This window comes from Mesoplodon densirostris, chromosome 11 (genome assembly GCF_025265405.1).
Source record: "Mesoplodon densirostris isolate mMesDen1 chromosome 11, mMesDen1 primary haplotype, whole genome shotgun sequence".
Classification (NCBI taxonomy): Eukaryota; Metazoa; Chordata; class Mammalia; order Artiodactyla; family Ziphiidae; genus Mesoplodon; species Mesoplodon densirostris.
In genome coordinates this window covers 11,218,351-11,239,450 of record NC_082671.1, presented here as the reverse complement: position 1 = coordinate 11,239,450, position 21,100 = coordinate 11,218,351, and the positions used below count along the sequence as shown (strand labels likewise).

Below are 21,100 nucleotides of genomic sequence, written 5' to 3'. Positions count from 1 at the left end.
TTACATCAGTGATCTAAATTAAAGCTACCACTTAAGTGCATCTTTTCGTGGCACACCGTTTTATATGTGGAGAATATTGTTGAGACATAAACAGCGTTGTAGGCTTGGATGACTGATGCTTCTTACATGGGGTCAGAACTGCCCGTTTCGTGTTTCCTTTCCGTCGGGCCATGACCACTGGGCACATGGCAGCAGTGGCCTGAGGCTGGGGGACGTGCACGTGGGCAGCCAGGCCTCAGCCGGGAGCAGCAGGTGCCACTGTGAGCACGGCAGCAGGGCCACGCTGTGATGCCCGTGGCTGCAACTGTGGTGACAGTCAGGGGAAAAAGAGGTAAAATAGGACTGATTCGTCTCCTCCAACAGCCATCAAGTGTCCTGAGTTGCTCCCAGAGTCTCCTCAGAGAAGTCCACGCCCAGAGGGGTGCTCCTTTATTTCCTAACTGGTTACAGTTAAAAAGGGTGAAAAAGGATGCAATTACAACTTTATATTCTGTTACTTCATTTGGTTAAAAAGAAAGTCTGTACGTAGGCTAGTTACTTTAGTGCTCCATCTAATTTGCTTTAAAAGGAACTTCAGTAGAGAATGGCAGTTAAGAGGACAGATTCTGGAGATGAATATGCTTGGGTTTGGATTTCTACCCTGGACCACTCGTTAGCTGTATAACTTTGGAAACATTACATGAACTCTCTAAGCCTCAGTTTCCTCATTTTAAAAATGAGAAGAATAATAGTATCCATCTCAGAGGGTGGCTGTGAGGATTAAATGAGACAGTCCATTTAAATGCTTAGCGCGGTACCAGGTACATAGGAGGCACTCAGTAAATGTTAGATGTTTATTAATGTGTACCAGGTGCCACAGTAGTATATTGTTAATATAACATAGCACCTGTTGCAAAGGTGCCCAACACATTTTTTATTGAATTTAGGTTTAAGTGGTCATTTCTACAGAAGGTAGACTATTAGGCTAATTGTCAGAAGTGTACATTGTTCTAGACTTCGTGTGGGGAGGTCACGTTTGAGGCTCACCACTGACTTGTCTCACGTTAGTGTTGTCCTTTTTGAGCACTGCCTGTGGTCTTTTTTTTTTTTTTTTGCGGTACGCGGGCCTCTCACTGTTGTGGCCTCTCCCGTTGCGGAGCACAGGCTCCGGACGTGCAGGCTCATCGGCCATGGCTCACGGGCCCAGCCGCTCCGCGGCATGTGGGATCTTCCCGGACCGGGGCACGAACCCGTGTCCCCCGCATTGGCAGGCGGACTCTCAACCACTGCGCCACCAGGGAAGCCCTTGCCTGTGGTCTTTTGTGTAGAGTAGGTAACGCTGCCCGCGTCCGCCTCTCTCCTCAGAAACTCCTATGTCTTTATTATTTAATTTAATACATCTTTGTCACACTGTTGATGGAAGGGAGATGGAAATGTAAAAAGGTGCCTTTCTTTAAGGAGCGTTCACGAGAAAGGCCTGAAAGACTTTTATCTCCAGTAACGCTGCCGTTCTTGCGTGGGAAACACTGTGGTGATCAGACAGTGGCAGAAGACAGTGTGACCTTCGCTCGTGTACAAGACGTTTAAAAGTCGTAAACACCACTGAGATCTGACGGGAGCCCGCGAGACCTTGGGAAGGCGAGGGTCAGTCACTCTAAGAAGCTCGCCAAGCTCCAGAAGCTGTTTCTTGACTCTGTCCTCTGACAGCTGAGAGGGCTGCACACCTGGTCTGGATTTACTCTGTCTACCTTTTCTGTAAAACAATATATTTATTGCGCTGAATGTGGTAAATGAAGGGATGAGCGAGTTGGCAGGAGGCTAAAGTAGGGAGAAAATGACCAACTGTCCTTCGGGGAGTTGGAGTTGGAACAGATTTGTAGAGGAGGTAGCATTCCAAGAAAAGGAAGACGTGACCAGAGCTGCTTAGAAGAGAATGATTTCAGGCCAAGAACGTTTCCTGAGAGGCAGCAATGGGTGACTAAATGAAGTGGGTTGTATAGGCTCGCCTGGAAAATGGTGGACGGGATGTTAGCCGAACAGACACGTACTGAGTGCAGCTGTGTACCTGGTGCTGAAGGGAGGAAAACAAGCAAGCATCAGGCCAAGACCTCACTACTTCACTGCTTAATAGGAGACAAGAGTGAATCTGCTCATGGTAACACGGTGTGCTCGGTGCGTTACTAATAGCACGTCCAAAGTCCTTTGGACGGGCAGAGAACAGAATGGTTAATTATACACCAGTAGGCGGGGTACATAGTAAGGTTAACTTAAACAAAGCAGAAAAGTGGAAGAGTCATCAGGAAGAGGAAGAGGGCCTGCTGAGCTCAGAAACGGTGTGAGCAACGTCGGGCAAGGCGGACGCACGTGTGATGGGGATTTGGAGATTGTACGGGACAGGAGCAGGCGGTGAGACATGACGAAACTAAGTGTGGATAAAGCACGTAGCGCGTGTTTAATTACAAGAAAGATTACTCTAGTTGTTGTTTGGAGAGGAAAACACCACAAACTTCAAGAGCTCCCTGTTGGCTTTTGTGCTACCATGGTGAGGGCTTACCACTGAGCAGCGACTAGGAATAGAGAGAAAGGGTGGACGGGAGGGGTGATACCAGGAGGGTTTGGCAACATTAGGATGGGGGTGGTGAGGAAGAGAAACGGGATGAAATGATCCCATTTTCTAGCTCAAGTGTCTGGGTGGATGTTATTACCAAAAACCGGTTTTGGATTACAGAGAGGAAACCAGAACTTGAGGCAGAGAAGGGAGAAAGAGAATGTACTGTGTTTCTGACATTTTGAGTTTGAAGGTCCTGAGGAACATCCAAATAGAGATATCCAGGAAGCAGCTGGAAATAACGTGTCAAAAATTAAAGAGGGTCTGTGTGTGTGTGTGTGTGTGTGTATTTATTTAAGAGTCATCAGCATGTAGAGGTGATAATTAAAACTACGGAGGGGCCTTACCTGGTGGCGCAGTTGTTGAGAGTCTGCCTGCTGATGCAGGGGACACGGGTTCGTGCCCCGGTCCGGGAAGATCCCACATGTCGTGGAGCGGCTGGGCCCGTGAGCCATGGCCGCTGAGCCTGCGCGTCCAGAGCCTGTGCTCCGCAACGGGAGAGGCCACAACAGTGAGAGGCCCGCGTACCACAAAAAAAAAAAACCAACTACGGAAACAGAGTCAGCCTTCAGAGAGAGTATTTACAGCCAGAAGATGGCCTAGGACTGTATCTTAGAGAACAACCAGCATGTTCAGTTTGGGAAGAAAATGTTCTCATTGTGTGTGCATATATTCTGAAATCATAGCACAAAATAAACAAAACAAACAAACAAAAGTATTCTAGCATACTCCCAAATCTTGTAAATCAGTGCACTTATTCATGCATTTTGGGGATTACATCTAACATGGTCATAATAAATTTACATAGTTGCCAAGGAGGGGCAAGTCATAGTAAACTGTCGTGGTTTTATTTTCTGTTCTTTGTTTCACTTCTCTCTCTAGTAATGAAGATAATAGAGAGTTGACTATATTAGTGATGTGTGATCTTTTAAACAGCCTATTTTGCCCTTAAAAAAATTCTGCTTTAAAGCCTCAATAAATTTAAGAAAGCAAATCATATCAGGCATCTTTTCTGACCACAACACTATGAGGCTAGAAATCAACTACAGGAAGAAAACTGCAAAAAACACAAACACATGGAGGCTAAACAATATGCTACTGAACAACCAGTGGATAACTGAAGAAATCAAAGAGGAAATCAGAAAATACCTTGAGACAAATGAAAATGAAAACACGACTATCCAAAACCTACAGAATGCAACAAAAGCAGTTCTAAGAGGGAAGTTTATGGTGATACAAATTTACCTCAGGAAACAAGAAAAATCTCAAACAACCTAAAACCTTATGCCTAAAGCAACTAGAGAAAGAAGAACAAACAAAACCCAAAATTAGTAGAAGGAAAGTAATCAGAGCAGAAATAAATGAAATAGAGACTAAATAAACAATAGAAAAGATCAATGAAACTAAAAGCTGGTTCTTTGAAAAGATAAGCAATATTGATAAACGTTTAGCCAGACTCATCAAGGAAAAAGGGAGAGGGCCCAAATCAGTAAAATCAGAAGTGACAAGGAAGTTACAGCCTACACCACAGAAATACAAAGGATCATAGGAGACTACTGTGAGCAACTATATGCCAATAAAGTAGACAACCTAGAAGAAATGGACAAATTCTTAGAAAGATACAAATACAATCTCCCAAGACTGAACTAGGAAGAACCAGAGAATATGAACAGACCAATTAGGAGTACTGAAATTGGATCAGTGATTTTAAAACTCCCAACAAGCAAAAGTCCAGGACCAGATAGCTTCACAGGTGAATTCTACCAAACATTTAGAGAAGACTTAACCCCTATCCTTCTGAAACTATTCCAAAAAATTACAGAGGAAGGAACACTTCTGAACTCATTCTATGAGGCTACCATCACCCTGATACCAAAACCAGGCAAAGATATCACAAAAAAAGAAAAAATTACAGGCCAATATCACTGATGAACATAGATGCAAAAATCCTCAACAAAATACTAGCAAACTGACTCCAGCAATACATCAAAAGCATCATGCATCATGATCAAGTGGGATTTATCCCAGGGATGCAAGGACTTTTCAATATCCACAAATCTGTCAGTGTGATATACACCACATTAACAAATTGAAGAGTAAAAATCATATGATTATCTTAGTAGATGCAGGAGAAGCTTTTGATAAAATTCAACATCCATTTATAATAATAAAAAACTCTTCTGAAAGTGGGCATAGAGGGAACGTACCTCAACATAATTAAGGCCATATACAGTAAACCCACAGTTAAGATCATACTCAATGGTGAAAAGCTAAAAGCATTTCCTTTAAGATCAGGAACAAGACAAGGATGCCCACTGTTGCCATTTTTATTCACCATAGTTTTGGAAGTCCTAGCCACAGAAATCAGAAGAAAAAGAAATAAAAAGAATCCAAATTGGAAAAGAAGTAAAACTGTCACTGTTTGCAGATGACATGCTACTATACATAGAAAATCCTAGAGATACTACCAGAAAACTACTAGAGCTCATCCATGAATTTAGTAAAGTTGCTGGATATGAAATTAATATACAGAAATATGTTGCATTTCTATACACTAATGAAATATCAGAAAGAGAAATTAAGGAAACAGTCCCATTTACCATCACATCAAAACGAATAAAATACCTAGGAATAAACCTACCTAAGAAGGCAAAAGACCTGTACCCTGAAAACTGTAAGACACTGGCGAAAGAAATTGAACACAACATGATGGAAAGATATACCATGTTCTTGGACTGGACGAATCAGTATTGTTAAAAGACCATACTACCCAAGGCAATCTACACATTCAGTGCAATTCCTATCAAATCATCAATGGCATTTTTCACAGAACTAGAACAAAAAATTTTTTTAATTTGTATGTATGGAAACACAAAGACCCCGAATAGCCAAGACAATCTTGAGAAGGAAGAATGGAGCCGGAGGAATCAGGATCCCTGACTTCAGACTATACTACAAATCTACAGTGATCAAAACAGTAAGGTACTGGGAACAAAAACAGACACACGGATCAACAGAACAGGATAGAAAGCGCAGAGATAAACCCGCACACTTATGGTCAATCTATGACAAAGGAGGCAAGAATATACAATGGAGAAAAAGTCTCTTCAATAAATGGTGCTGGGAATACTGGACAGCTGCATGTAAAAATATGAAATTAGAACATTCTCTAACACCATATACAAAAATAAACTCAAATGGATTAAAGACCTAAATGTAGGACTGGAAACCATAAAACTCCTAGAGGAAAACATAGGCAGAACACTCTGACATAAATCGCAGCAAGATCTTTTTTGGGCTGTCTCCTAGAGTAATGGAAATAAAAACAAAAATAAATAAATGGGATCTAATTAAACTTAAAAGCTTTTGAACATCAAAGGAAACCATAAACAAAACAAAAAGACAATCTACAGAATGGGAGAAAATATTTGCAAACGATGCTACTGACAAGGGATTAATTTCTAAAATATACAAACAGCTCATCAGCTTAATATAAAAAAAAAACCCAATCAAAAAGTTGGCAGAAGACCTAAACAGACGTTTCTCCAAAGAAGACACAAAGATGGCCAACAGGCATATGGAAAGATGTTCAGTATTGCTAATCATTAGATGTAGATCAAAACTACAATGAGGTATCACCTCACACTAGTCAGAATGGTCATCATTATAAAGTCTACAAATAATAAATGCTGGAGGGAGTGTGGAGAAAAGGGAACCCTATTACACTGTTGGTGGGAAGGTAAATTGTTACAGCAACTATGGAGAACAGTATGGTGGTTCCTTACAAAACTGAAAATAGAGCTACCTTATGATCCTGCAATCCCACTCCTGGGCATATATCTGGAGAAAACCATAATTTGAAAAAATACATGCAACCCACTGTTCATTGAAGCACTATTTACAATAACCAAAACGTGGAAGCAACCTAAATGCCCATCAGCAGATGAATGGTTAAAGAAGATGTGGTGTATATAGTATAGTATGATATAACGTAATATAATATATAATATAATGGAATACTATTTAGCCATAAAAAGGAATGAAATAATGCCATTTGCAGCAACACAGTTGGACCTAGAGATTATCATATTAAGTGAGTCAGAGAAAGACAAATATGATATCACTTATATGTGGAATCTAAAAAGAAAAAAGGATACAAATGAACTTATTTACAAAACAGAAATAGACTCACAGGCATAGAAAACAAACTTACGGTTACCAAAGGGGAAAGGTGGTAGGGAGGGATAAGTTAGGAATTTGGGATTAACATATACATACTACTATATGTAAAATAGATAAACAACAAGGACATACTGTATAGCACAGGGAACTATACTCAGTATCTTATAATAACCTATAATGGAAAAGAATCTAAATATATAACTGAAACTGAATCACTTTGTCATACATTTGAAACTAACACAACATTGTAAATTATACTTCAGTTTTAGATTCTGCTTTAAACTTAAGTCTTGGGCTTCCCTGGTGGCGCAGTGGTTGAGAGTCCGCCTGCCGATGCAGGGGACACGGGTTCGTGCCCCGATCCCGGAAGATCCCACATGCCGCGGAGCGGCTGGGCCCGCGAGCCATGGCCGCGGAGCCTGTGTGTCCGGAGCCTGTGCTCCGCGGCGGGAGAGGCCACAGCAGTGAGAGGCCCGCGTACAGCAAAAAAAAAAAATAAATAAAAAAAAAATAAACTTAAGTCTTTACATGTCATTGTGCTAGGTTTATTGGATTTCACTGATTGAATGTAGTCTGATTGTTTCAAGGAAACTAGTCATTTTAATCATTATGCTAAACTTTTCTCTTTAAAAATGATCATGCTGGGATGTTATTAGTTACTTTAATTGCTCTTTCCCTCCCTAGGAGCTGATGCAACAGAATGGGATTGGTTATGTGTTAAATGCCAGCAACACCTGTCCCAAGCCTGACTTTATCCCTGAATCTCATTTCCTGCGAGTGCCTGTGAATGATAGCTTTTGTGAGAAAATTTTGCCGTGGTTGGACAAGTCAGTAGATTTCATTGGTAAGTAGCTCAAGTAGTATTACAAGCCCTTTGGGTTATAGGCTCATGTAGAGGTATATCCCTCCCTCCCCTCCTCCCCTTTTTTTTTCATTAGAGAAAAGGAACCTATTTCATACAGTTCAAAAGTTTGAAAACACATGATGCTCCTTATCTCATTTAGTGGCCAGGGTGATGTGTGTGTGCCATGCCATCCCTAAGGACTAGCCTTGTGACATCCTAGCTAACTTTAACACTACCAGGGTTAAGCCTAACGGGATCTGTGATTATGTATTGGCAAGTGTTTGAAAATCGGTTAAACTTTTGGGATTAAACTTTTTACCCACTTCGTCAAATCCTATAAAAGACGTTTGGAAACTGTGGTGTCGTTCCTTAAACTGTTTCTGCCTTCCTGCTGTGTTTTCCCCAGAGAAAAGTCAAATCCTGTGAAAACAAATCCCATTACATTTAAAGTCTTTATGTCACAAGATTCCTAAGCTTCAGTCCGTGTGCCAGTAATTTCAAGTAGTATTGGATCTAATGAAATTCCAACACACTCTCTCTCTCTCTCTCTCACTCTCACTCTCTCTCTCTCTCTCTCTCTCTCTCACTCACTCACTCACTCACTCACTCACTCACTCACTCACTCACTCTGATACTTGTGTGGTCATTCCTTGGCGTTGTCTGTGACAGGGTCTGGTCCATACTGTACTTTGTTTTGCTCACTGGGCCCATCAGCCCTGGAGCCTCCCTGACTCCCAGCTTCTGGCGCTGTTGTGACATTTTGGTGCCTCGGGATCAGATCTGCTGGTAGGAAATCGAAGATGTGTATTTGAAATGTGGTTTTGGGGGAAAGTGGCTAAACCGAGGAGACGTGTTCTTTGCTCTTGAGCAGCATAACAAGGTGTGACTCTTGATGTCCGTGTGAAGAGTTTTCGTTAGTTTTCCCCCTAGTCACACAAGTTTGAGCACCCTCATCCATAATTAAATACTCTGAATTGCTTACTGAAAGTTTTAAAAAAAAGAACTAGTTCCTTTTAAACAGTGAAACTATGTAAATTAAGCCCCTCACTAGATCCTTTCATCTGCGAGAGGAATTTTCTAGACAGTGCTTTTGGAACTTCGGGTAATTCTGAAACAGATCTCCTTTTTTCAAGATTTCGGATTGCCAAGTCGTCTCCTCTTTAATTGGCACGCATTCTGTGAAACACCTGAAGATAAATGGCTTGATAATTCACATTAAAATAATCACAAACAAAAGTCCCCCAATTAATCCTTCCCCCCATTCTACTTCTAGGAGATATTCAGCATCTCGTTCAATGTTTGCCTCTTTAAAAGACGACAGTTATAGTTAACGTTCCCATTGCATGTCACATTGATCCAGAGATGATTGGCTCTAATTTCAGCTAAAAGTGTGATTTCAGAATCTATTTAGAATAGAACCTGATTCTGTTAAATCATGACAGTGTCTAAGCTTTAGGAGGTTGGTAGAAAAGAGAGAATATGAGTAACTTTGCCCCCAGCCTTCTTTCTTCTTTCATTGGAGCTCTTGGCCACTTTTAATTCCTGCAAAAGGAATTTTACCATGTTGCTGGTTGGTGAAATACCCACCCAAATACATATCGTGATTTATTGTATATCTGAAGATACTTTTACTTACCAGTAGTTCACTTGCTTGGCCCTGTTTACTGTTAGGGCCACCATCCCTTTCCCACCCAGACAATCCAGGGCAACACGTCCAGCCCACTGCGGAATTCAGCCCATGTTCACTACAGTTGCTAGTCTCGTCCAGGCTGTTTTAAGCTATGGTTAGTCATGGCAGAGAATATAATTTGAAGACATACCCTCTTACCAGGACTTAATAACTTATAGGCTCATACTTTTCATTATTCAGGTTAAATTTCAGTAAGTTTGTTCAGTAGGGTTTGTTGGAAGGACGCAGTTTTCATGGGGTGTTGCCTTTACTTCTACTGGACGCAGGCCACGGCGGGCGCGTTTGCCCGTCTGTGCCCCGACCAGGGCCCCTGGCCCGGCTGGCCGCTCGCACGGGCTCCTGCTTCACTCGCCCGCGCAAACTCAGGGCTTCTGTAGGCAATCCAGGGAGGTAATTAGGAGCATGTACTTTGGAGCCAAACTGTATTTGATTATTGGTTAAGTGACTCCAGGTGAGTTACTAAAACTTCTGTGCCTCAGTTTCCTGACCTGGAGACTAAAGATAATGTTTCTACCTTTCAGGGATATTGTTCAGATTAAAATAGATAATGCATGTAAAACACCTTGCAAGGTGCCTGACTCATAATTGGCTCTAATAAATAGTAGCTGTTGTAAAAATTATCTAAGTCCTTTCCTATTTTTTCTTAGAGCTGTACTCTGTCACCTCAGTTATTTCTTCCTTCTTTTTAGCCTCTTTAACTTCTCCCCATCACTGACTCCTTCTTAACCCATTTCATTTGTTATCCTCTCTCTCTTTTTAAACCTAGAATTGATAAAATAGAAAAAACTGAAAAATAGATAAAATTGAAAATATAGATACATCTTGCTTAATTCCTGGATTGTTGTAGTGGCAGCCTGTTTTTTTATTTCCAGTTTTCCCCCGTCAGCGCCTTCTTGTTGCCCCCGTTCAGGAACCTGCAGAGGCTCCTTAAGCGCCTCGAGTCCGTAGCCCAACATTCCCAGACTCTCCAACACCTGCTTCCCACCTCTGAACCCTCCTCTCCGTTCACTTCCTGCCCAGCGTGCACCAGCCAAGGCTGTTTTCTGAGTGGTTGTCCAGCCCCACCGTGGGTCTTTCTCAAATGTTTCCCTTCTCCTCTCCGCCAGGTCGACAGGTATTACTTCCTTTGCCTTAAGAGACTCAGTTTAGCACTCAATTCTGCCAAGAAATGTGTTCTAATGAACCCCACTTCAGTATAATCACTTTTTAGTTAGATTTTTAAAATATATCATCAAAGCAGTTGTAATTTTAAGAACAGTATAAGTACCACGCGGAACATTTGAAAAAGAAACCTGTAACCTCAACATCCTAACGCATCTGTTATCATCATTGCTTTATTTCCTTCCAGCCTTTTTCAAATTTTTTATAAAGATTACCTTTTAAAATATGTATCGGTCAGCCAGCCAGTGTTTACTGGGTTCACACTATGTGCTCAGTGTTAAACCCTTTGGGGGAGTGTTAGAAGCAAGACCCTTCTCGGTCCTCCTAGTCTAGTTTTGTGATAATTATTAAAAATGATGAGAGAGTACTGTCAACATTAAAAAAATATTTAAAGCCAGCCTACTTCCAATAAGAATTCGAAGCAGCTTACAGTAAGAGGTTGGGATCCAAAGATAACACACATTCACACACGTACCCATTAAAGTGGGACAGCGGGGCAAGAACCAGGTACTATGGGACTAGGAAAGGCACAGTGAAATCGGAATTACAGTCGCCTCTTGAAATTGAGTGAACACCTTAGCTTTGAGCTTCTTAGCAGCCAAGGTGAGAGCAGTATAGGCTAAATACTGAATAGTTGAGAGGAGGAAGAGAGCTGTGTAGCCCAGGAAGGCTTGGACTTTACGTACATGTGTTTATATACTGTTAGGTTGTATAGCGTGTCCTTTTTTCTTTGTTTCAATGCTGTTCTGTGTTCGTTTGTTATTGTTTTATTGTGTTTGATTTCCCTGTCTAAAGGGAAGCTGCTTGATTGTTCATGTAGTACCTTAAAGCTCTATGGTGTTTTGTACATAACAAACAATAAGTCCTATACGTTGGGAATTTGTTATATGTATAACAGAGGTGGTGAGATTGAAATACTATTGTATATTGTATTACTCAGCTGCCAGAGCAGATTCCCTGGATACCTTGTTAATTACAAGAACTTTAACATAAGCTTTGGTAAACTTTTGGTAGTTATCAGTGAAAACAAGGATGAAAAGGGAAGAGTTTAGCTCATGGCAGCAGCGTGCAGGTAAAGGGTAAGCACATACGTAATTGTTCAGATATAAGGAAGTCACTGTACTGGCTAAAATGGTAGCTGCTTCCAGGCTGTGGGATAACTTCATCCATGGCCACGAGAAAGCTTTTAAAGCTCATCTACAGTGAGAGGTGGCAGTACCGTGCGATCAGATTTCCTTGGTTCTTGGTTCTAACAGTGTTCACGAGTCCTTCTACCATGTTATGGGGAGTTAGCATGACGCAGTCAGACAGTTATCTCCTGGATATCAAGGAAGAGGTCAGCGTTCCCTTGGTCCTCATTAAGGTGACCTACTGAAACTGATTCATGGTACACACATGGCCTCTTCTTAAATTCAGCAAGTAAAGTTAAGTGAGCCACTTTATGACACACAGAAAAGTCTCCCAGAGAAAAATAGGGAAATTATAGGAAGGTGGATTCTATGAGTCGGCATTTTACAAATTGCTTGACTTGGCGTCTCTTTGCGTCGTGATGTGGTATCACTGTGATTAAGTCTCTCCCCGTCCCCACCTCCCTGCTTTTTAGACAGTTAATGTGTGTGTGTCGCATATGTTTAAAATGAAAAAAAATTTTTTTAATTTAATCGCTCATATATATCAAATCATTATGTCATACACCTAAAGTACAATGTTATATGTCAGTTATATCTCAAAGCTGGAAAAAAATGTATCTCTTACATAATTCGAAAAAAACTTAAGTATCAGACAACATAGGTAAACAAAATATTAGCTAAATCTTAGGATTTTGGATGTTATTTTCTTTATACTATTCTGTATTTCTGAAGTTTTCTACACAAAACAAGTAGAATCACGTGATCACCATGTGTGATTTATACTCAGGGAAAGTTATTAAAATAATCATGTAAAAAATACATGGTGAAAAGTACTGAACAAGAGGCAACCTGAGTTAGGGACACATTGCTTATTAACACACGTGGACCTTCATTGTTCTGTATGTAAATCGTGGGGAAACCATCTTCCCCTACCTCCTTAAAAGAATATTGAAAGGGGGCCTCCCTGGTGGCGCAAGTGGTTGAGAGTCCGCCTGCCGATGCAGGGGATACGGGTTCGTGCCCCGGTCTGGGAGGATCCCATATGCCGCGGAGCGGCTGGGCCCGTGAGCCATGGCCGCTGAGCCTGCGCGTCCGGAGCCTGTGCTCCGCAACGGGAGAGGCCACAACAGTGAGAGGCCCGCGTACAGCAAAAAGAAAAAAAAAAAAAAAAAAAAGAATATTGAAAGGAAAAATAGGTAACTAGATGGGCTCTCCTTCGAGTTGCCGGATGAAAGGCATTGTGTGAGTTAATGGAAATTAGATCTCACTGCTGGACAGAGTTGTCGCTGACCACCCTTTCTGACTTTGACTCATACAGAGAAAGCTAAAGCCTCCAATGGGCGTGTCCTCGTGCACTGCTTGGCAGGGATCTCTCGTTCTGCCACCATCGCCATTGCCTACATCATGAAGAGGATGGATATGTCCTTGGATGAAGCTTACAGGTGAGGACAGGAACATGCCCTGCATGTTAAAGCAGATCAGGATTACTGCACTTATACTCTTTACAGGTGATTGGATTTTTAAACGGTTTTTCAAAGATGGGAGAAAAATGCATTTTTATAATCTAGAACTAATTCTGCCCTCACACGTATCAAGTTCATCCTCAGCTACTTTTTAAGTTTAAGCAAGAGCAAATACAGAGATCTCCACCCTGTTACTTAAGTTTGTATCTTTGCCTAGTTGGGGAAATATCATTTGTTCTAACTTACACGTGAGAAACGCTTCAGGAAAATAATCATTATAGAATTCCTACCGTGCTTCAGATTTTGTGTCTCTTTCACTGAGGAAAAATCCCAATATATGCAAGTATAAAACCAAATAATTGTCAAACTCCATTCGTTGAGTAGAATTTCCTGCAATCTAGAGTTGCTGAGATTTAAAAAAAAATTTTTATTGAAGTATATAGTTGATTTACGGTGTGTTAAGTTCTGCTATACAGCAAAGTGATTCATTTATACATACATATATTCTTTTTCATATTCTTTTCCATGTGGTTTATCACAGGATATTGAATATTGTTCCCTGGGCTATACAGTAGGACCTTGTTGTTTATCCATCCTATATATAATAGTTTGCATCTGCTAACCCCAAACTCCCAGTCCTTCCCTCTCCCCACCCCCTCATCAACCACAAGTCAGTTCTGTATGTCTGAGTCTATTTCTGTTTCATAGATATGTTCACTTCTGTCATATTTTAGATTCCATATATAAGTGATATCATATGGTATTTGTTTTTCTCTTTCTGACTTCAGTTAGTATGATAATCTCCAGGTCCATCCATGTTGCTGCAAATGGCATTGTTTCATTATTTTTTATGGTTAACATTCCATTGTATGTATGTATGTATGTATGTATGTATGTATGTATGTATGTATGTATGTGTGTGTGTGTGTGTGTGTGTGTGTGTGTGTGTGTGTATGCCACATCTTCTTTATCCATTCATCTGTTGGTGGACATTTAGATTGTTTCCATGTCTTGGCTATTGTGAATAGTGCTGCTGTGAACATAGGGGTGCATGTATATTTTCGAATTATGGTTTTGTCTGGGGATATGCCCGTGAGTGGGATTGCTGGATCATATGGCAACTCTAGTTTTAGTTTTCTTGAGGAACCTCCATACTGTTCTCCATAGTGGCTGCACCAATTTACATTCCCACCAACAGTGAAGGAGGGTTCCCTTTTCTCCACACCCTCTCCAACACGTATTATTTGTAGACTTAATGATGGTCATTCTGACCTGTGTGAGGTGATACCTCATTGTAGTTTTGATTTGCATTTCTCTAATAATTAGCGATGATGAGCATCTTTTTCATGTACCTATTGGCCATCTGTATGTCTCCTTTGGTGAAATGTCTATTTAGGTCTTCTGCCCATTTTTTGATTGGGTTTTTTTGTTGTTGTTATTGAACTGTACAAGCTATTTGTATATTTTGGAAATTAAGCCCTTTTTAGTCACATCATCATTTGCAAATATTTTCTCCCAGTCCATAGGTTGTCTTTTTGTTTTATTTATGGTTTCCTTTGCTGTGCAAAAGCTTGTAAGTTTGATTAGGTCCCATTTGTTCATTTTTGCTTTTATTTCTATTGCCTTGGGAGACCGACCTAAGAAAACATCGGTACAATTTATGTTAGAGAATGTTTTGCCTATGTTCTCTTCTAGGAGTTTTATGGTGTCATGTCTTAAGTCTCTAAGCCATTTTGAGTTTATGTTTGTGTGTGGTGTGAGGGTGTGCTCTAACCTCATTTGCACGTGGCTGTGCATAGAGCTGCCCCGATTTTGAAGTGTGTGACTTTGAGTGGGTTGCCTCCACCCCGCTTTCTCCAGACGGAAGGCAGCCATTGACAGCAGCACTGACTGGGGTTGTGTTCAGGGACGCGTGAAGCGGAGCCCCCTGTGCATCCTGTTGGATAGAGGCGGGTAGTTTGCGTGTGATAAAGGATCAATAAACATAGGCACCCGGAGCCAGGCCTGCTGTAACAACCGGACTTGCTTCTCAAATTGGAAAATCTGGAAAAAATGAAATGAGCTACCTGAACAGCTCCTCACTTGAGGAAGGAGCCGAGGCGGCGGGTCCTCCCTGTGTCCGCACCGCTCCGCGTCCTCCACTCTGGCTTCTCCCTAAGGTCCTCCTGCGCCCAGTAGAAACCAGCAGGAAAGGCACCCTTATATCCTGTTACGAGGTCTCATCACGAGGATCCTGTATGTACACTTGTCACAGTTGAGGCCATCATTTCTGGCTTCATTAATTTGCTTTAGGTTACTGATTTCCAAGGAGTTTATTTTTGATTTTTCTCTTTCCTTCCTTATCCAAATATAAATTTTCAGTGTAGTTTCACTCCTGCATCTTCTGAGAAGTGGCCTTAAGGGTCAGGGGCCACTAAAGAATATATCTACTATTTCTAAAGAATCACTGTTTCTACAATGAAACATAAAAGCTATTTATAACTAGTTTTGATCCCTTGATGACTCTTTTTTAAACAAGGTGGTTACAGAAATGAAGCCAGACATAAGACCTGTTTTTTTTCTTCTTTAATATTTATTTTATTTATTTATTTGGTTGTGCTGGGTCTTAGCTGCGCAGGTGGCCTCCTTAGTTGCAGCACGCGTGCGGGATCTAGTTCCCCAACCAGGGACTGAACCTGGGTCCCCTGCGTTGGGAGCACGGAGTCTTACCCACTGCGCCACCAGGGAAGTTCCTAGACCTGGTTTTGAATCCCGGCACCATCCTTTAGTAGCTGTGTGATTTGGGGCAAGTCACCTAAGGACTCTGTGTACCTCTGTGATGGGGTAATTACACCCACCTGACAGAGGGTAGTTTTGAGAGTTGAATGAGAGAATACTCCCTTTAGTGCATTAGCATAATGCTTAGCAGACAGAGGCCGCTGTGCAGCTGGTTACTCTGTCACACTGAATCCAAAGGGAAGGAACTCGGACGTGTGTGCTTTGATGCCCTGGCCATCTGATACTCTCTTTTGATGGTTTATTTAAAATGTGCAACGTCTTGAAGTGGCTGTGGGGCCTTTGATCTCGGGAAGCTGAAGGTGGCTGTACTTCTGATGGCAGCACCGGTGGGGAGGGGCGCCGTCACCCCAGGTGGTGAGGGAAGAATCACCTCTTACCAGTTGCACTGGAAGCCTTGGGTCCTTGAAAGTAAGGAGGTTCAACCTAGAACTTCAGGGGCCTGGCCCCCCGCTTTCTAGCACCTCCGGGCTCAGGCTGTAAAGCTCCCCGATGCAGAGGCCCTCATCTCCTTCTTGACTCTCTGCCCGAAGTGTTAAACCAGCCACCTGACAAAGGTCTTGGGAGGGTCTCTCTGATGATTCCCTGTCTCAGCTCTTCACTTTTTGTAGCTTAGTGACATTCTTACGATAACAGGTAGTCGTCAAATTCAAGCCTTTTTGGTTTTTTCCTCTTTTCATAGATTTGTGAAAGAAAAAAGACCTACTATATCTCCCAACTTCAATTTTCTGGGCCAGCTCCTGGACTACGAGAAGAGGATTAAGAGCCAGACCGGGGCGGCGGCGCCCAAGAGCAAACGGAAGCTGCTGCACCTGGAGAAGCCAAGCGAGCCCGGCCCCGGCCCCGCCGCCGCCGCCGCAGCGGAGGGCGGGCAGGGAAGCCAGCCGCCGCCCCTCGGGCCACCCCGCGCCCGCCCCGCCGCCGCTCCCCCGGAGGCGGCGGGGCCCCGGCCTGTGCCCCCCGCCGGTGCGCCCGGCGCCCAGCCCTCGCCGCCCGACGACGGCCCCCTGGTCCAGGCGCTCAACGGGCTCCACCTGCCCGCGGACCGGCGGGAGGACAGCGGCCGCCTCAAGCGCTCCTTCTCCCTGGACATCAAGGCGGTGTCGCCGTCGGCCGGCGCGGCCGCGCCCCTGCGCGGGCTCTCCTCCCCGGAGGCGGCCCCGGAGCCCTACAAGCCCTCCTCCGCCCTGGAGGGCGCCGGCAAGCCGTGCCAATTCTCCCCGGTGCGGGAGGTGTCGGAGCAGACGCCGGAGGCCAGCCCGGAGCGGGAGGAGGCCGGCCCCCCGCGGGGTCCCCAGCCTCCCAGGGCCCCCGAGGGCCAGGGCGCGCGGCCCCGCGCGGGGAGGCCGCTCCTGTCGCCCCTGCCCCGCAGCGGCAGCGTGGAGGACCACTGCCAGCCCCGCTTCCTCTTCGGCCTCTCGGCCAGCCAGCAGCACCTGGCCCCGTCCGCCGCCGGGCTGGGCCTCGAGGGCTGGCACTCGGACATCCTGGCGCCCCAGACCTCCGCCCCCTCCTTGGCCAAGAGCTGGTATTTCGCCCCTGAGCCCCCTCACTTCTACTCGGCCTCGGCCGTCTACGGAGGCCACGCCGGCCCCCCCGCCTTCAGCTGCGGCCAGCTGCCCGCCTGCGGCGGCGACCCGGGCCACTCCGTGCGCCGGCGGCACAAGCCCAGCGACAGGGCTGACTCCCGGCGCAGCTGGCACGAGGAGAGTCCCTTCGAGAAGCAGTTCAAACGCAGAAGCTGCCAGATGGAGTTTGGCGAGAGCATCATGTCCGAAAACCGGTCGCGGGAGGAACTGGGAAAGGTGGGCAGCCAGTCGAGCTTCTCGGGCAGCGTGGAGATCATCGAGGTCTCCTGAGAAGACAGACACGCGTGACTTCTGTGGACAGTTTTTCTCTTGTTCACAAAAAAAATATTCCCTGTAAATCTGAAATATATATATGTACATACATATATATTTTTGGAAAATGGAGCTATGGTGTAAAAGCAAAACATGGATCAACACCGTTGTTCTCGTTTAATATCTGCATTTGAGAGCAGCTAGTATTCTCTCAACACAAGTGGGAGAAGGGCCGAGGCTAGCTTCCCCCCAGGCACGTGAAACAGTTCTATGCAGTGGACCGCACATCCTCTCGTTCTTACTAAGTCGAGTTCTATTTGGTGTCAGAGGACAGAAGCGCCCACCATTTTCCTGTCGTGCTACAAAGAGATCTCAAATACTAGTCCTGTCCGGTCCCTTCCATAGTGCACCTTAGTGCTGAGACTGAGCCAGCCTGTGGGTCGGGCGGGGAGAACCTATTAGGAGCAGAACCTAATGGTAAATCCAAGAGAAGTGACCACATCCAAAGCTGATTCACAAACCCAAGCGCACCTGACAGCTGAGCGATGAGAGCATCGTTCCGCTGGCCGACCATTAGGGGCCTTGCCAAGATCTACTACAGAGCAACCCCAGTACCTCAGACGGAAAGTCGGGGCTTTCACCACTACCAGGTTTGGTGGCCCGTTTTCTAGGCATTGTGAACAGGCAGGTAGCTAGTCACCCCTTTCAGACCAGTTCAGACGGTCTCTGCACACATTTCCAGTTGCGCCTGGATGGAGGGCGTTCTTTCTTCTTAGCTTTGTGAAGAAAGGAAGGAAGGAAGCGATCTAGGATCAACTTAACAGCCAGGAATCTAGCAGCATCGTGATTTAAGCTAAGGCTGGGAGGCTAAACAAGTCTACCTCCCTCTTTATAAATCAAAGGGTTGTTCGAGATGGGGCTGTCAACCCTTTCAGTGAAGGTTAATTTCACGCCAGACGTGAATTGATTCGGTAGCAGAGCAACAGTCACGTCCTCAGCCGCGGCGCTAGACAGCTTCCGTTTCGGGTTCATCGCGCAGATGCATCTTGTGAAAATGGAACGGTAAGATAGAATTTTATAGGAAACTACTAAGAGGCAGAAAACCGCGGAAGGATTAGAGAAGGTAGACTTGCTGAGGAGAAGCAGGAAACTGTTACTTTCTCAGTGGTTTTTTTCCCCTTAGCATGCGACCAAGGTGGTATTTCTATAATTAGACTTTCATACTGATTGATAGGGCTGAGAGAGGCTCTGGTAAGCAACGAATGTTCAGAGATAAACAGCGTAGGAAGGTGAGGAGAAGGCGGTTGAATTTTGTTTCGTTGCGAGCAAAGCAGAAAGACACAGCCAAGCTGTTCTCAGAAACTAACCCCAGCAGTTTTTAGTAGAACGGACATATCAAAGCGGAGTGGGGCCAAGTGGTCTCCGTCTGTGACCTACAATCACTCTATGGAATCAATCCTGGCAGCTGAAAATAGGAGGTGATTAGAACGAGTCCACAAGTGACAGTACTTACCTGCTTTTAAACTTCCTGGCTTGAGTTTTGTCAGCTACAGTCTGGTCCTGTTTTGAAGCCTTAATTCACGTCAGCAGCTTTTCTTTAGGGTGGCGGGCGGGTGTTAGCATTGTTCTTTACTGTAAGTGTAGCTAGTTGCTGACTCATATCTCAGGTTTTTCTACGTGTGAGAAATGGACAGTCCTTTGATTTGGATGTGACTTCATGTTTCCCATGGTGACTGCTAAAACCAGCATAGAATGACATGATTCAAAACTGACTTGATTGTGACGATTATGAGCTTCATAGAACATAACTGGTTATGCACAAATAACGGGCTATGATATGGGTATAAAATGAAGAGAGTAAACTGTGTAGGGAGTGCGTTGTTACCATACTGGAAAAGTTCTGTTAAGAGTGATTTAGCTTTTCTATATACATGTAAATTTTGGATGTAATCAGATATTATCAAGGTTTCACACAGTAATTTTTGATGTGTTATGTACACACGCACCAAACGTGTAACAGCTCCCTGCTTCCAGAGTCTGGTCACAACTGTGGAACATTTTTGAGAAACGAAATTAATGGCTCCAATGCTGTGTGTTTCAGGAGGGTTGTGGGACTTGGTTTTAACGCAATCTTTGGGCAGAACTGGCCTTCCATCATTTGGGATTCCTCTCGGCCATGGTCCCCTTCCTGTGACCGATGTGGTCCTGTGCTACACCCTTTGGTCCTTGATCACTAACGTCGAGTCATCAGCCCTTGGAATGGAGACTGCCCTGCCGAAGGGGCAGCCTCTCGGGCCAGCCCCAGAGCCACGCAGGTGGCCGAGGGCCGGGCAGGGCGGTGGCTGACTCTTGGCAGCGTGGAATCCGAGGGCGAGCCCTGGAGCCTACCAGATGATACGGGATGGTGATTTTATACGGCAGAACTAGACCTCTACGTGAGAAATGCTGGAAAAGGGTTTAGGACGTTTGTAAAGTTAGGTGGGAAGACTGTATAAATGTTTAATATGAATATAGTGTTCTTTTGTAGTAAGGCAAGCTGTTGAATGGTTGAATTGTGCATTTCTCATTCTGATGTGTCATGAATGTTAATATGATGAAATAAAATCAAAACTGGTACCTGTTTATACATAAATATGAGAAAGGGCCTCTCTCTACAGCATGTCCGAGTGGTGAAGGAGGCCTTGGTGGGACCTGACCTGCTGTCCTCCCGCCGGAGGCATCAGCTGTGTCATGGGATCCAGCGTTCACCGGGAACATGCTCAGGCGCTAACCGTCTGCGGCCATCGCCTTCATTCTTTAGTGTGTACGCCAGACGCACACTGTGGTGTAGAAACCTCCGAGGACCTCAGGTTTGGTGACTGACTGAAACCAGAATAGGTACAAGGTAGGAAGAAAAAAGACCAGGTAAACATTTGTGGTGCATTTTAATTAATATGTGGACGGTTTTATAATCCTTATAGGACAAACTGAGGGAGAGCAGTTATTTAATGATCTGTTCCCCATCCTTGCCGTGTACATCATGCCCAGTGTCACATAATGCTTATGACACTGGGCATGATGACTTATGAGACTAGAAGCTCAGCCTCATCAGGTTGTTAGTAAAGAATTAGGCATTAAAGGAATAAAGCATTTACCTTCGGTGCAAGCAGATGGGATAGTGGCGATGAGAAGAATCACAGGTGACATCATTTAAGTTGGTTGTGAAAGGCTTCTGAGTTGAAGTCAGACGTAAGGAAATTTAAAAACAAGAAGGACTGGACTGGGTGAGTGAAGACCAGAAGCGCTGTCTTGACTAGGACCTTACCAAAACTGGAGGTGGGCGTGGGGCAGAGGAAGAGAGGGCAGGTGGCACAAATCTGCCTCGAGATGGGAGGTGGCAGGAGGGAGCAGGTGTCTCAGTGAGAGGCTTTGGATGGGAAGCTGTCGA

The 21,100-nt window shown here is 44.2% G+C and overlaps 1 protein-coding gene across 6 annotated transcripts in view; it reads left to right on the top strand.

Annotated features, from left to right (window-relative positions):
* DUSP16 (dual specificity phosphatase 16) overlaps positions 1 to 20,305 on the top strand; it is an 86,040-nt gene extending 65,735 nt beyond the window's left edge. For all 6 annotated transcript variants that reach the window (XM_060112873.1, XM_060112875.1, XM_060112874.1 and 3 more), the window contains 3 exons: positions 7,454 to 7,613; positions 12,913 to 13,036; positions 16,515 to 20,305. In XM_060112873.1, coding sequence (XP_059968856.1) covers positions 7,454 to 7,613; positions 12,913 to 13,036; positions 16,515 to 17,691 — 1,461 coding nt within the window. In that variant the 3' untranslated portion in view covers positions 17,692 to 20,305. The remainder of the gene's footprint in view (positions 1 to 7,453; positions 7,614 to 12,912; positions 13,037 to 16,514) is intronic.
* The last annotated feature ends 795 nt before the right edge of the window (positions 20,306 to 21,100 follow it).